General features: G+C 42.9%; 1 protein-coding gene across 4 annotated transcripts; it reads left to right on the top strand.

Moving 5' to 3' along the window:
- The first annotated feature begins 9,331 nt into the window (after positions 1-9,331).
- On the top strand, positions 9,332-16,486 carry LOC130377055 (B-cell receptor CD22-like). 4 transcript variants are annotated; one of them, XM_056584003.1, is made up of 10 exons: positions 9,332-9,377; positions 9,518-9,603; positions 10,359-10,739; positions 10,895-11,110; positions 11,246-11,512; positions 11,664-11,918; positions 12,014-12,107; positions 12,183-12,243; positions 14,057-14,292; positions 14,386-16,486. In XM_056584003.1, the coding sequence occupies exons 2-10, from the start codon at positions 9,549-9,551 to the stop codon at positions 14,435-14,437; spliced, it is 1,617 nt and encodes a 538-aa protein (XP_056439978.1). In that variant the 5' UTR covers positions 9,332-9,377; positions 9,518-9,548; the 3' UTR covers positions 14,438-16,486. The 4 variants fall into 4 exon arrangements, with proteins under 4 accessions (XP_056439978.1, XP_056439977.1, XP_056439979.1 ...); XM_056584002.1 differs by having other exon boundaries at positions 9,347-9,377; positions 9,496-9,603; XM_056584004.1 differs by lacking the exon at positions 9,332-9,377 and having other exon boundaries at positions 9,393-9,603; positions 12,186-12,243.

Genomic DNA, 16,486 nt, shown 5'->3' with positions numbered 1-16,486 from the left:
TTACTGTCTGTTTTGTGTCATGCTACTGTACGTAGCTTATGGTCTGTTTTATGACATACTTCTTTGCTTTGTTTACTATCGGTTTCATGCTACTTTACTGAGCTTACCGTCTGTTTTATGTCATGCTGCTGCACGTCGCTTACTGTCAGTTTTTCGGTTCAGCATGGCTGAAGTGGGTCAAGCCCTTCATCAACAGCCAACCAGGGGAGTTTTCATTTGTCATTGAGCCTCATCATTCCTATTTGAGCGGCCTAGGCATTCACAATGGAAGAAGCTAACCAAATAAAGTATTATCCAGGGGGCAAGTTGAAGACTTGTTTAAAGGCAGACAGTTTGAAGTGCCATTCACTATTTACTTGGCCAATGTAAAAAGAAGAAGTCTGGAATTGTAACCTGATTTGAATGTGTTTACTAGGCAAGAAATGAATACAAAAAAGGGAATGTTAAAGGGTATTTTAGTTTATTAGTTTAGTTTACCCTTTCACCCAAGAGAGCAAGCACACGACCGAACCATAACAGCAGATCAGTGTGGTGCTGAACATGCTGATCTGGTGGTAGGGACCGGGCCAGGGGCGACGGTGGCAAGGCAAAACTCCTTGTTTTGCCTTGGGGCTGGTGTCCCTCCCTACATCTGGTTCAAGATTGGACAGAATGTACATCAGGGATTGACCTACTGGGTCCAACCTCGGTTTGGAGGCAACTAGTCATGTGCTGTAGAGGGATACGATCTCCACTCTCCTTTAGTGTGTAAGTCTACTCTACAGTACACTGACATGATACCAGGTGTAATATACCTTTTAGGGAAAATAACTACATGCATATGAATTATGAAAGGACCAAACTGCTGGTGTTTTATATAATTAATGAAATGTAACTGTTAACAGACGCTCCAAAGACCCCTCAGTGACCGTGAGTCTCTCTGGTGAAGGTCCCATCTCTATCAATGTCAAATGTGAGTTAAAAACAATACACAATCAAATGAGCTTAACTGTGTCAACATTAATACTTAACCCAAACTTCTCCACTTGACTTTTGTTATTATTAACACTGTCATGAAAAAACAATTAAAAGCTGTATTCACCTGTTTCTTTGTGTCTTCAGAGGGGCCGAATCACACATCTGTGTATTCAAGTCCCTCTGGTGGAATAGAGGAGGGCAGTTCAGTGACTCTGAGCTGCAGCAGTGATGCCAACCCAGCAGCTAACTACACCTGGTTCAGGGAACATGAAGACTTAGTGGAAGAATCAGGACAGAAGCACACTATCACTAATATCACATCTGAGCTTGGAGGAAACTATTACTGCCAAGCTCATAATGCAATTGGACGCCACAATTCCCCCTTTTTATTCATTAACGGTGACAGTTTAAAATAAACACACCTTTCACACAGTCACAGACCCACAGTTAAACATTGACCTGCAGTTGGCTATCAGTGTTTGAAATCGTATTACTATGTTTCAGTGACATCATCATCATCATGGACAACAACAGTAGCAGTGAGAACAATTGTTGTATTACTGGCTACCTTACTCATCGTCTTACTCTGGATGAGGTGAGATATTAGCTCTCTCCTTCTCATTTTCCATTCCTTAACTTCTCCTTTTGCTTCTTCATCTCTCCGTTCTCTTCTCCAAAAGAAAGAGGGCCTCCAGAAAAGTGTGTGGACAAGGAGGAAGGCCAGATACCGTGGAGGAGGTGAGACACAGGAAGCCATGTATTACTAACCTTTCCTGTACTGAGACACAGTGGAAATGCCCTAAGGCCAAAACACAAGACCACACAAGACACTTTTGAGAGAGTTTTTTTCTAAGTAATTGTCCTTCAGTGTTTCTATATACCTGTAATCAGGAGAGACTGTAAATCCCAATGTCTGTATCTTCATGAAGAACAGTGTGAAGTTAGACCCTTTGCCTAACTTAGAACATTCTGAACTGGAGATAACTTCTCTTGACATTTAACTGCTTGAAACATTTTATGAAATATAACAAAATACAGTAGCGTAGGCCGCCCCTATTCAGCTCTTCACAGCTCACGCAGGAGGCACATTTATTGCTTAAAATAATATTATTTATTGTTAATTGCTGTCAGCTGTACAAAGGGGTGGCACTATAACTGACACACACATCCACACGCACGCACGCACGCACGCACGCACGCACGCACGCACGCACGCGCGCGCAACCCGGTCCCAAACCCTCAGGCCAGGCGGCCCGAGGGAGAGGTGGTGGATGACGTATACCGCCGATATCCACCAGTCGGAGCCAGAGAGCGTCCATTGCGTCACTCTAATCGGCGCAATGGAGAACACCTGCGGTGGAGGACGAGGAAGACCAGGTACAAGTCACGGCGCCAGAATTCCAGTTGTGGATGGGCCAGAACAATTGTGGGTGGTCCTTAAATTAAAAACGTTATCAAATCCCTGTTTAACCTATTACAAATGACTGACTAATATACTGTTATATTATTCGTGCATATCGAGATTTGCTCGATATTAACACAGTGTTTTCTACAGACTGCTAAAATACAAAAAAAATAGAACAAAAGTTTAACTTTCTTCAAACAATTGATAATTTATTGTTTCTGAAATTTGGCAGCATTGTTCAGCTTTTGTCGTAAAAATGCTTTTATGTTTGCATCAGTTACGCAGGTGAACTTCAACTTCAACTGCAGCATCTGTGGGAATACACACACACACAAACACATAGGCTACACGAAAGATGAGCATGAGAATGAGGGTATCACTCATCATCCCACACTAGTATATTATAGTATACTATAGTAATATATAGTATACTCTAAATGTTGTAGTAAACTATAGAATTTTTTTCCCCTTAAGATTTAAAGAGATGTCAAAGTGGTCAGAAATCAATTTTTTTCCACATAGTTTAGTTATGCTCGTATAACATGAGGCACACTATTTCATAATTCTGTTTAATTGTTTTAAGTTTTCAACAATATTTCGATATCATTAGCAACAGACTGATCTTGGCTTTTTATACATAGAAGATGTATTCAAATGTTGCTTAGGCTACTACGAGATAATAATTAATACTATACCGCGATTTCACGGTCATCCACGAAGATAACAGCCCTTTAAAGGGACTCTTACCTTTGTTGCATTTTTACACTTTTTTTGGATAAGGTTAAATTGGTATTAATAAGGTAATAACACTCTAATATGCAAGACAGACCCACCAGGAGTAAAAACAAACATTTATTTTACTCTCATAATATTTAGTGAAAACTTCAACCAATAAAATTCTTCAGACCGAATGACCTTATTGGCCGACAGACCTGTCTGTTTGCTGCATGGATATATAAGGTTTTCCGTCTGCTTCTTGTGGCGCATTCGGGCCCGCGTCATCAAGGCGCGTCCTCAACTAGAGGGTTTGTTTTGATTCCACGGCAGACAGTAGCGAGTAGCGACCGTAGCGACTGACGATGGCAGACCAAAGTGGTCCACGGCGTACTGAAACTGCACCATTCAGTCCGATTAGGGGACTCATCTCGGACTCAGACTCACAGAGTTACCCTCCTCTGGAGCCTCAGGAAGACCTCCAGACTGTTGGCCACCAACTGCACCATTCAGTCCGACAAGGGGACCCGATTCGGCCTCAGAAGCCAAGTGGTCCCGCTCCCCTGGATGATTCTCAGGACCTCCAGACCGTTGGCAACCAACCGCACCACTCAGTCCGATTAGGGGACCCATTTCGGACTCAGACGCGACGTTGTCCCGCTACTCTGGAGCTACTGGAAGACCTCCAGACCGTTGGCACCCAACCGCACCACTCAGTCCGATTACGGGACCCATTTCGGACTCAGACGCGACGTTGTCCCGCTACTCTGGAGCTACAGGAAGACCTCCAGAACGTTGGCACCCAACCGCACCACTCAGTCCGATTACGGGACCCATTTCGGACTCAGACGCGACGTTGTCCCGCTACTCTGGAGCTACAGGAAGACCTCCAGAACGTTGGCACCCAACCGCACCACTCAGTCCGATTACGGGACCCATTTCGGACTCAGACGCGTCTTCTTCGGACTTCTTGTTTACTAGACCCCTGGTAGATATTATGACCCCTGGGAGTCTAAACATAACCCATGGGAGTCTAAACATAACCCATGGGAGTCTAGAACTTTTGTACTGTAGCGACCCTGGGACAGTTAAATAGTTTGTGTGTTATGTGTTACATTATATTTCGTTGTCCGCTATGCCAGTTGTTCTATGTGTATGTATTGTAATGTTCTTCTTGTCAATCAGCGTGGGGGCGAATCATTAGGTCAGCTGGGGGAGGGCCTTGGAAGAACAGGAGGGTGGGGGCCTGCACGCGAGTGAGACCGTGTTGGGGGTTGCCGGGGTAACCGGGGTTTGTTTTGTGTCGGTTTTCTGCCGTTGGTTACAATGTTACGGGTTTCAGTGACCTGGTTTTGGTTCATTAAAACTACCTTCAACTACTAATGACTCGACATCATTATGTCACCGGCGAGGTCGTTACAGTACTCTAAAAAATAACGCTTAGTTTTGTACGCTTAGGGGGTGGGGCATTGGAGGAAGGCGGGATGATTTGAATGTGCTGTAATTCTCAAATGCAACAAAGGTCAGAGTCCCTTTAATGCAAATCGGATCAAGCATCAATATCAACAAAGTTTCCTGCATTGCAAAAATAAAGCGTTTCAGAAGCCTTTATAAATTCCTAATAATAATAATGATTAAAATATATTAACCTTTATTTTAATTTTTTTGAAGAAAAGTTTAGGGTGGGCCTGTTGAAGAGTGGGTTGTCCTAGGTCCATCAGGCCCACCCATAACGCCGTGCCTGCCAGGTACCCTTTAAAAGGCTGTTTGATGTGCTCATAGGGGAGAGAACTGGGAGTCCGAGCGGAGGTGGGAACCTCCAGGACCCGATACGGACGGACAGACTCGTGGATCGAGTAGACCTTCCCCATTGGCCCCGAGGGAACCCGCACGCCCGGACGACGCGCGCCGACACGGAACACACCGCTGGAACAGCGCTACCGACGGGAACGACCTCCCTCTCCAGGGACGAGACCGGCCCGGCCGGAGAGACCATCACCTGGACTCTACCGTGGCTCACGGAGTCATCGGTATGAGTTTTGGTTTCCCCGCTTTGGGCACAGACCCACGTGGTTCTCCGTTATTCAATGAATAAACGCCCTATTGGGCTTTGAACTGACCTTGGCGTGTAGTGATTTCCTGAGTGAGAGAGACAGCCCTGGGGCCGGGTCGCCACAACACACACACACAACGCCTCGGGCCGGTGGGGCCCTCCCCGCTGCTCGCTGCCGAGGCAGTGGTGCCTTGGCGCTGCTCGCTGCCGAGGCGGTGGTCCCTCGGCAGCGGGCAACGAAGCTCCAGTGGGAGACAATTGCGGTCAACAATCGCGGTCAACAATCCCTTTCTCTTCCATGTCACATTTCTACTTCAGATTATTGAGGACGTTGAAGAACCAGAGACGTCGGAGAACCCGACGCATTCGTTTGAGATTCATTATATCTTTTGGAGGCGCACACAGCTTTTGGCCATGATAATATTTATTATATGATATAGATATCTATGTATGATATTATTTAGATATAGAGCTCCAGGACTGTAACGCAAGTGTTGTACACTCCTTTGTTATTTGGATAACCGTTCTGCTGTTGGTGTTATCGCGCATAACACGTCAGACTCTCTGACGTGTTTGGTGCTTCCACAACGAGACTCGTAGTGGGAGTTATCTCAGCTATACTTGAGATTGATGTGGAAGTGGGAGAACCAGAGACGTCGGAGAACCCGATGCAGTCGTTTGAGAAACATAATATCGTCTGGAGGCGCACACAGCTTTTGGCCGTGATAATATCTATCATATGATATATATAACTATGTATATTATGATATTATTCTGATTCAGAGCACCAGGACTCCGGTGTGTTCTAGAGTATTTACAGAACATGGCCAAAGGCTGTGTGCGCCTCGCCATTGCGATACATCCACTGTTAATAGAGCGAATAGTACCGTGGCAGCAAACTGCTCAGGGCCACACCCCCACCCTCCTCCTTGACCCGCCTCTCATCTCCTTATTTGCATTACAGCTGCGGACACCGAAACGGCGCGTTTGGGGAAATCTCAATGTGCGACTGGCTCGGAGTGGTTGTAATTCTGCACCACGGCTGAATTTCGTGAATGTCTTCAAATACTGTGATAGGGGCCCACTAATATCTATATCAAAGCATCCATAAAGTAGCATGCCTTGGGACCTTTAAGTTTTACTAGCAGGCATATAGAAAGATATAGCCATTTTGTAATGTCATGACGTCTGGTGCTAACTAGCCTATGTGTGATGGGTTATTATTTATCATGTAGCCTAACAACGGCTTAGTATTAATTTAATATAATACTGTTATAACATAACAGCAGTAGCCTGCTGTTGCAATATAAGCCTACCATACACTTTATTTATCCTTTACCTTAATAACCAAGGCCTCATAATTTGAAAGTGTAGCCCATCGTCTGCTCTTGCTATGGGTTGTCTCTGTTCGTTTTAGCAACGATAACGGAGGTAAGAATGGGGAATCTTCTTGTGTGTTTAAACGTTTGTGCTCACCTTTCTTAGAAAATAAGTTAGTCAGAACCTGACTTCTAGGCAAGACTTCAATCTATTTAACTGTGGCTTTGACATATTGCCACATGATCTCCATCCAGATTAAAAAGTTCACAGTAAGCAAGGTGCGATTCGTGGTAAAATCGGCTGTGTGGACTGAACCATTTTGCGCTTTTTGAAAGGGGTGTTCACAGAGGACTCGCAGCAGTCTTTACTTTTAACAAATATACAATACCATGTATTAAACTAATAATCTAAGCTTGCATTTAGATCGATATTCATCATGAAATTTAGTTATGTTATTAAACTATTTGAAAAACAATGAAAAAACAATAAAAGAAAAGGAAAATGTAAACTATCCATAAGGGCCCCCCCCCCCCCACCAAAGCTTTTCCCCCAGTCCGTCGGCCCTGCACACACGCACACGCACGCCCACGCCCACACCCACACCCACACCCACAGACACACACACACACACACACACACACACACACACACACACACACACACACACACACACACACACACACACAGCATACACACCACATTAGGCATAACAACTGTGTACCAACAACCTGTTTGAAAAAGGTTAGGCTAAATAAAAATATGATTCAAAGCTGGCCAGCATGTTGATAACTGAACTCCCATAAGCCTAATGTGAAGGGTGCGCCTCCCTCAGCGAACACAGTCCTGCTATGTCTGGATCATGAAGGCCTTTTTATACTGCCAAGCCGGATCGGTCGCGGCTTTGCACGCCCGGCAATTTCACTGCCTTGCATGTGTAAAACCGAGGGTGTAAAATCCCCCGTAGTCACGGAGCGGGCTTTCTTGGTTCATTGGAGAAGGACCTCTTTACGATAATTTACATACAACAAATGTTTTTATTATTTTATGATTAAGAGACTCGCGTGCAAGAATTAACTATTTCCAATTCTTGTTTTTTATCCAGAGGATAAAAAACGTCTTTCTCGCGTAGATCACACCATCTTTCACCGTTTTCGTTGAATGCGACTGCATCTTCTTCTCTCACATGATTAAGAGTTTTCAGATTACAATGAAACCGCCAATGTGTGTGGGTCCGGAAGGGTAAATAGCTAGTAAGCTAGCTCAAAGCGATGATTTACTTCCGGCAGTGTAAATGCGCAGACCATGGAAAAAGGCGTGCATAAGACGGGCATATTTGGCAGTATAAAAACGTCTATGTCAGCTTCAGTCTCAGGTGTGGCTTAGCATCAATTCTGCTTCCTTGTTTCATTTTTATGATGATGTAATAAACCTAGAATGTCAGGTCAGATTGTTGCAGCTAGAGGAATATGATCTACAACCCAGGAAGCACCACAAATATATAAATATTAGAGCTGTCAGTTAAACGCGTTATTAACGGCGTTAACGCAAACCAAATTTAACGGCGTTAACAAATTTATCGCGCGATTAACGCAATTATTTTATTTAAAAAAAAAAAAAAGTTTTTTTTTTTTTTTCTTTGGCTCAAAACAAAGAAGCAGTAGCCTGACTGCTATTTTCAAATGACATTTGTTCAAAGCAGTCGTTTAATTGCACTATAGGCTCTTTTTTTGTATCGTCCTGTTTTGATCAGTATATGGCAATGTTGTTATCAATAAAAAATCATTTGCACAAGGCAAGCCAATGCAATTCACCATGTTGATAAGAGAATTAAAATGAGAAGAATTATGGGACAAAAAAATCAAGGGATATTTAGCATAGAAAAATAATGTGCGATTAATCGCGAGTTAACTATGGCATTAATGCGATTAATCACGATTAAATATTTTAATCGCTTGACAGCTCTAATAAATATATATAATACATATTTCAATATTAAACCAATGCATTTCAATCTGGAGATTTTTTCGACTTCAGAAGGGGGGGCGGGCAGCGCAGCGCAGTGCATGCTCTAGTTATGGATTGGTCTAAACAACAATCAGATTTATCAGATTATTGCAGCAGACCCCCTCAAAAGCTGAATCTAACCACATCCCTTAAACCAAGTCTCACACCAGAATGTAGTACAACTATGTTGGTCCACTGCGGAAAACACATTACAATAACTGCTCTAAACATCCTGAGTGTGTATTGACTATTTCTATTTCTGATTGAAATGCTCATTGCAAGCTTCCTATGTATGTCTACTGTGCCCCAGGGAAGTATGGATTTGGGGCTGCTATTCTGTTGAAATGTCTCATGATCTAAATGGCCTGTGTGGTAAAAATATATAAAAAAGAATGTTTTTCTGTTGTTCCACTACTCTGTATCTAGAGTGGTGATCTACCACACCCTGGAGACAGCAAGTGTGTGTGTGTGTGTGTGTGTGTGTGTGTGTGTGTGTGTGTGTGTGTGTGTGTGTGTGTGTGTGTGTGTGTGTGTGTGTGTGTGTGTGTGTGTGTGTGTGTGGATGGGTGTGTGTGTGTGTGTGCATGTTTACCTGCCTGTCTGCATATGTGTGAGTAGGGAGAAGAAGGACGGATGATTAATAAAAATGTAATTAAGTAGCAGAAGATAAAACACAGAGGCACTTTAACCATTCATTATTGTCACAACTTCAGCAAGGCTTTAGTTTTTCATTTATCTGTGTCCTGTTTTGCAACACTAACTCATGTCATTTCAGACTCTCTTCTCTTGTCGTGCCATTTTGTGAAACCTGACAATTTTCATCACACCTTGCTGCAAGTCAAGGTGTGAAGAGGAAGGAAGTCTTTCAATGCTGCTGATGCCACTTCACTGCATGAACTGGCAGTCTGGACCCACAGACTAGAAGTGAGACCAGCTAACTCCTCTAGAGTAACTTTGAACTGTTATTGATATTGTTAATTAATGTTAAATACATAGCGATTTCCTTATATATTCACCTTTTAATTGTGTTTTTGACCTGCAGGTGTGCTTTATTATTTCCGCAGAACAACAGAGTGAGAGAGGAGAGGACTTACCATGTCTTTAAGATCAGCAGCAAGAGGATTTCTAGCTTTCCTTCTGTCAGTACCAGGTTGGTTCATTTAAAATGTGATCATTTAGTTGAACTGTTTCAATAACATTAGTATAACATTATTAAACCTGAACTAACGTCAAAGGGTTAGTTAAGTTACTTTTAAAGTTTTTGAAAAAGGATAAATGTCAAAAGCTACAGTTTTCCATTTATTATATAAATGATGACCTAGACATGACGTATCAATCTTCTGCTCCAATGTTGGAATTATTGTTCAGTGTAACGGTACACACTGCATGCCATCTCCCGCCCTCTCTCCTATCTCCCGCTTTCCTCTCCTTTCCTTGTCTTATCTCATCTCCTTGTCTCCTCTCCTCCTCCTTGTCTCCACTCTCTTCCTCTCCTAACCTTGACTACTCACCACTAATCCCACTTCCTCTCCCTGTCTCCAATCCTTTCCTTGTCTCCTCTCCTCGCCTGCTCTACTCTACATTCCTTGTCTCTACAATCTTTGTAATTATTTAGATGCAGTCAAAAACACAGCCTACATTACCATTTTCGTTAACTATTAGTGCATGTTGTTCAGTTAGTGTAGTGTACATTTCTGTATTTCAGGGGGGTGTTGAACTTGATACCTCCCCTGGTGTCAAATGATGTTCTGGAACGTTCCTCTCACAGCTCAGTGGTCCGCATGTATCTGTAGTCTCCATCCCCACCCACCAGCCTCCATCTCTTTATGTATCTTCTACTCTGTTCATCAGGTGAACCTCTGTGTCTTGTTAATTTTCAATGAGATGTCTTTGTTTTTTTCACAGCGCTTCAGGGTAATGATGAATGGACGGTTACTTACTCACCTAGTAATGTCTGCGCTTTAAGAAAATCGACGGTTGACCTCAGTTGCACTTATGAATACCCTGACAACGTACAGTACCGCCCTAACACAGTCTATACACTGTGGTTTACTAAAGTATCCAACGATCAGCCTGTTGACCTGCGAGGGGATGCAGACTATAAAGGTCGTGTTGGATACAGCTGTGGAGAGGTCAGCTGTACCGGGTCCAGATGTCATGGAACATGTTCCCTGAGAATCAAAGACCTGAGAGAGAGTGACTCTGATGTCTACAAGGTTAGGTTTACAACAAACCAAACAGAAGGGGAATATACTGGTGACCCTGGAGTGACGTTATCTGTAACAGGTAAACTATGATGAGTCTAATGTGTGTGTGTGTGTGTGTGTGTGTGTGTGTGTGTGTGTGTGTGTGTGTGTGTGTGTGTGTGTGTGTGTGTGTGTGTGTGTGTGTGTGTTCCTAATTATTTAGAATAATTGTGATTCATTTGATCTAACTCCCAGATCTCCAGGTGAAGGTGTCCTTTCCTGACCCTCCCGATCCTACCAGGGCAGAGCTGGAGTGTCACAGTAGGTGTGGTCTAGCTGGTGACCCTCCCTACATCTGGTTCAGAAATGGACAGAATCTAAGACATGGAGAGAAGAACTTGGTCCAACCTCGGTCTGGAGGCAGCTATTCATGTGCTGTTGAAGGACACAATCTCAAATCTCCTTTAGTGTGTAAGTATGCTCCACAGTACACTGACATGATACCAGGTGTAATATACCTTTTAAGGAAAAGAACTGTGTATATGTACTATGAATGGACCAAACTGCTGGTGTTTTATGTAATTAATGAAATGTAACTGTTAACAGACGCTCCAAAGACCCCCTCAGTGACCGTGAGTCCCTCTGGTGAAATAGAGGAGGGCAGTTCAGTGACTCTGAACTGCAGCAGTGATGCCAACCCAGCAGCTGACTACACCTGGTTCAAGGTCAATATAGATAATTTATCCAGAGACATGAACCACGGACAACCGCTCGTCTTTGGACACATCCTGTCTACAGACTCTGGACAATATCGTTGTGACGCACAAAATAAGCTAGGGAAAGAATCAGTCTCCATCTCTATCAATGTCCAATGTGAGTTCAACACAATACACAATCAAATGAGCTTAACTGTGCCAACATTAATAATCAACCCAAACGTCTAAACTTCTCCGATTTGTTATTATTAATACTGTCAGGAAAAAAAATGTTGAGGCTGTTTTTACCTGTTTCTATGTGTCTCCAGATGGACCCAAACACACATCTGTGTATTCAAGTCCCTCTGGTGGAATAGAGGAGGGCAGTTCAGTGACTCTGAGCTGCAGCAGTGATGCCAACCCAGCAGCTAACTACACCTGGTTCAGGGAACATGAAGACTTAGTGGAAGAATCAGGACAGAAGCACACTATCACTAATATCACATCTGAGCATGGAGGAAACTATTACTGCCAAGCTCATAATGAAATCGGACGTCACAATTCCCCCTTTTTATTCATTAAAGGTAATAGTTCATTTAAAATAAACACACCTTACACACAGTTACTCATTGGCCTGCAGTTGGCTATCAGTGTTTGAAATCGTATTACTATGTTCCAGTGACATCATCATCACATACAGCAATGGAAGCTGTAACAACCAGTGTTATGTTACTGGCCACCATACTTCTCCTTCTCGTCTTCCTCTGGTTGAGGTGAGACATTCTCTCTCCTTTTCTTGTTTTCCATTAACTTCTCCTGTTGCTTAATCTCTCTGTTCTCTTCTCCAGAAGAAAGAGGGCCTCCAGAAAGGCATGTGGACAGGGAGGAAGGCCAGATACTGTGGAGGAGGTGAGACACAGCAAGCCATTTATTATTAACCCATCATTGACTTAGACACACAGTGGAAATAGAAACCACAACACAAAACCACACACATAATATATAGTTGTTTCCTTAGTAAGTGTCCTTTGTTGCTCTAGCTCTGTAGCTAGGAGAGACGAAGAATGTGACGTTAAACCCTCAGCCTGATTTTGAAAATTCAAAAGACTGTTATAGAGTCTGTTACAGACCTCCCAAACAGAAGGAGTGTTCTTAAGTGTTCTTTTAAAATTCGGGACTGATTGCTACAGTCATAATATATTGTTACACAAAGAGTGTATCTTACTCGGCGATCCAAATGTTCTTACAGGAAGCTAGTGTATCTTATCTGGGGATTTTCATACAAATGTGAAAACACCAACAAGCTCTCTTGTGGTTGCCCTTAGTAAGTTCATACAGTTGTGAACAGATAGAACATCATTTCTAGATTTTATGATGAATTGGAAAGAGACTAAATGTGTAAATCAGGCGATTTCATCTGTAGCATTAGTGATCATTTGATTATTTCTTGCACCTTTTTAAAATCCTAAAAGTTATGCTGGAACAGGGATACATCTGCATAATGTTCCATGAAGAGTTTCCAAAAGATTGATTAATTCACACAATAAGTTAGCAGGATTGGTAAGGTGTGCTAAATTTGTGACAGTGTAGATCGGCTAGTTTTAATGAACATTGTTCCCATGCCTGACAAACTAAACACTAGAAGGATTTGGATTTATAGCAGTCAGAAAAATTAAACAGTGAGATTTGAGGACCGAAAACGATGGAAAGGGATCAAGCAGATAAAGATAGAATCGACAAATGTCAGTTTAAATATTGATGGCCTTCAGTATCATATAACAAAGGTGGCTCAACACTTTCTTCACAACTGTGGTTTTCCCTTTGTCTCAGATTTGCTCATTAGCTCTTAATATAAAAACTCCATCATTGAGAGTTTCTACCAGGACAGAAGTGAGGGCTTTGAGCTGGCTGAAACGGCTGATATGAAGCGGCCAGGTTGTTGCGCTCCATGATCCCACTGGAATGGTCGTTAGATCTACTGAAGGTTTTTTCATACAGTAGACCACTGCACTTGTTGATTCACTTAAATTGATTTAGGCTAAGTGAAACATCAATAGAGTGGTTTAATCCTTGTGGGATCCCCAGGGGTCGATTCTTGGCCCTGTTTTATATTTGATATATGTCAATGATAGATATGTTGCGACATACTTTCAGCATTAATCTCCAGGATGTTTAACGTTTTGAAACCTGAAATAAAACAAAACCACACCAGTGCCACATGATCATCAGTATTGTTTGTATGCTTTCTCTGCGGCAGTGTTGCATGGCACCTGACACTATGTTATGGTGGGGTCACCTGGGAATACAAACTTCAGTTTAATCCATTATCAGTCTGGGATTTAAGAATGACTAATTGACAAGGTTAAGTTTGCTTCAAGAGTGAGATCTAGGGTGAGATCTAAAAGATAAACTGGGATCTTGTGAAACATCTGCCAGTGAGAAGAATGATGATTTTTGAATGGCAGTAATGATTTCTAATTAAATTTTAAAGAAGCAAATTAATTAATGTTATGGAACGGTTTTAGGAGCTCAACAGATAGAGGAAACCTTGCAGAAAGCACTTGAAGTGAGGCCTCCAACAGCCTGCATGGTGGGACCAATAGTCACCACCATGGGTCTCTAGATTAACAAGAAACCCATGACCTTCAGGACTGTGTTCTGGACTGTTCAGGAATTGTTAAGTGCTTTCTAAACGTCCTCTTCTGTCCTCACTCCCCGATAGCCACTTCCTGTTCCTGTGTATGAAAACGCCTCAGCTCTGACCAATCAAATGGTTCCTACACTTGGAGAACGAAATGAAGAGAAGGATGACGACCTTCACTGTGCCAGCATCCACGCCTCTCGCTCAGAGAACCAGGAAGTTCCTCGCTGGTTGACTGGCTCTCGTGTCCAATCAGACCAGACAGATACATCCTTTTACTCTGTGCTCAACATTAAGAGACTCAACGCTGTCCCTGGGTAAGCTTCTTAGTTCAGAAATAGAATCTAAGTTTTTGGACTTCATCAACCCAATGGATGTTTCACAGGCTGACTGAAGTTCTGTCTTTTCAGAGAAAGTGACCAGGCAGAAACCTCAGAAGTTTACTGCAACGTCAAAAAATAACCTGGAGATTGAACCAGTGGCAGCAGCACGATTTAAATAGTAGTGAAGAGGAGGTTTTGGGAATATCTAGTGCTGGCTTTAGATCTGGGGTCGGCAACCCTAGGCACGCATGCCAACACTGGCACGTGGCAGCATAATCATTGGCACACTTGAGAAGAAAATGTCACAGCACAATGTGGCAGCATAATCATTACTACCGTTTTTTTTTGCACTTTATTCTGTTTTGGGCATTTCCTCCCTGTGCAAGTATGTTTAAATGAGATACTGAAAGCAGTGTTCTGAAATGGGATCAATTAATAGTATGTAGCCTAAACCTATGTTGTGAGTAATAGAGAAGAAAATATTTAAAATATTGTGGCAAGTGGCCTGTATGCATTGCCTTCACATGGTTTTGCAAAGATGTACATGTCTTAAAGATATGAGGATGGTTCCAACATTCTCATATATTCTCGGTTTCTCAAATCGGAAATATGATTTTGAATGAGTTTCTGGAAGTTGTGTTTTAAGATGGGACATATGTAATTATAATTTGTAATCCCATGTTGCAAATATAACAGCAAAAGAATCATTAGACAATTCCAGGTCTTCTGGAAATGTTTTTGGTCGCTGTGTCATAATTCAGCTTAATATATAATATATTTTTGCTTAAGGCACACATTAACGAGAAAATGTCAAACTGGCACTGCATGTTGAAAAGTAACTTTGCTGACCCCGGCTTTAGACCAATGGGAGTGTCGGTGAGAACACAGGGTTGTCCAGTCAGAGTTCCAAGTTTTATGGGCTTTATTGTCCAAAGGTGTGAGCAGGACTGTATGCATGCGTGTTGGTGGGTATGATGCTAACGTGTAACTAGGTATAATGGGTAGGTAGTTAGGTTGGATATATGTGTGTTAAGGTAAGTTGTGTGTGTGGCAAAGCCTGATTTCCACCGGGGACGTAAGCGCTGCGGTCACCGCTGCTGATCGCTGCCACTCTAATCAAAGAAACCATTCCCACCGGGCGCGCTTCGGAACGTCTTAGCATCCCAGGAGCATCCCAACGTCTCAGCGTCCCAGGAGCGGTGCACTGCGCCGCAGCACTATCATTCCGTAGCACTTCTATTTTTTACGCAAGACATTGCTGAACCGCGTCAATTTCAACAGAGCAGATCGAGCCGGGCAGGAAGTGAAAAAGTAAAAGCCATAGAGCATCCGGTCAATTTTTTAAATAAAACACAATACTCAGCTCATGTAGCCTATCACAACTTCACATCAACATTACGTCATGACCGGTGGATTTAGTTCAGCAGTCAATCAAAGGGTCTCAGAGGGTCGGCAACATGGACGACGAGAGACTGATTGTCGAAGTGGAGCAACATAAAATAATTTATGAAATAAATCTTCCTTTTTATAAGGACAATGTCAGAAAGGACAAAGCCTGGCATTTAATTGCAGTAGTTTTGGGAGTGGAAGGTGAGTACATTAGGTTTAGGATTATCGCGTGATCTTGTGTGAATACGGCTGGCTCGCAAGGCAGCGATACGCTGCCGTTACGCGCCCGGTGGGAATTGACGCAGGGTAGAGTTCGCAGCCGTTCCGCGACGAGTACATCCCCGGTGGAAATCAGGCGTAAGGTAGGATATGTGCTAAGGTAGGATGTATGGCTAAGGTAGGATGTGGGGCTAAGGTATGTGTGCTAATGTAGGATGTATGGCTAATGTATGTCTGTTTGGCTAAGGTATGTGTGTTTGGCTAAGGTATGTGTATGGCTACGGTAGGATGTTTGTCTAATGTAGGATGTTTGGCTAAGGTAGGATGTTTGGCTAAGGTAGGATATGTTTGCTAAGGTAGGATGTATGGTTTCTGGGAAGCAAACAAAATGTACAACAATCAGCTCGACAATGCATTGCCACAAATTTACGCACAGAAGGAGTTCAAAGTACAGTTCACAAGGTGTTCAGTGTCTCTGAACAAAGGAAAGGGGTATGGTCACAGGTGAGGCTTAAATAGTGTGTGGCAGGGCAGGGAGTAATTAACTGATTGAACTGGGCAAATTGGGAAAACAAAGGGG

Source organism: Gadus chalcogrammus, chromosome 23 (assembly GCF_026213295.1).
Source record: "Gadus chalcogrammus isolate NIFS_2021 chromosome 23, NIFS_Gcha_1.0, whole genome shotgun sequence".
Lineage (NCBI taxonomy): Eukaryota > Metazoa > Chordata > Actinopteri > Gadiformes > Gadidae > Gadus > Gadus chalcogrammus.
This window is presented reverse-complemented; position numbering and strand designations above follow the sequence as displayed.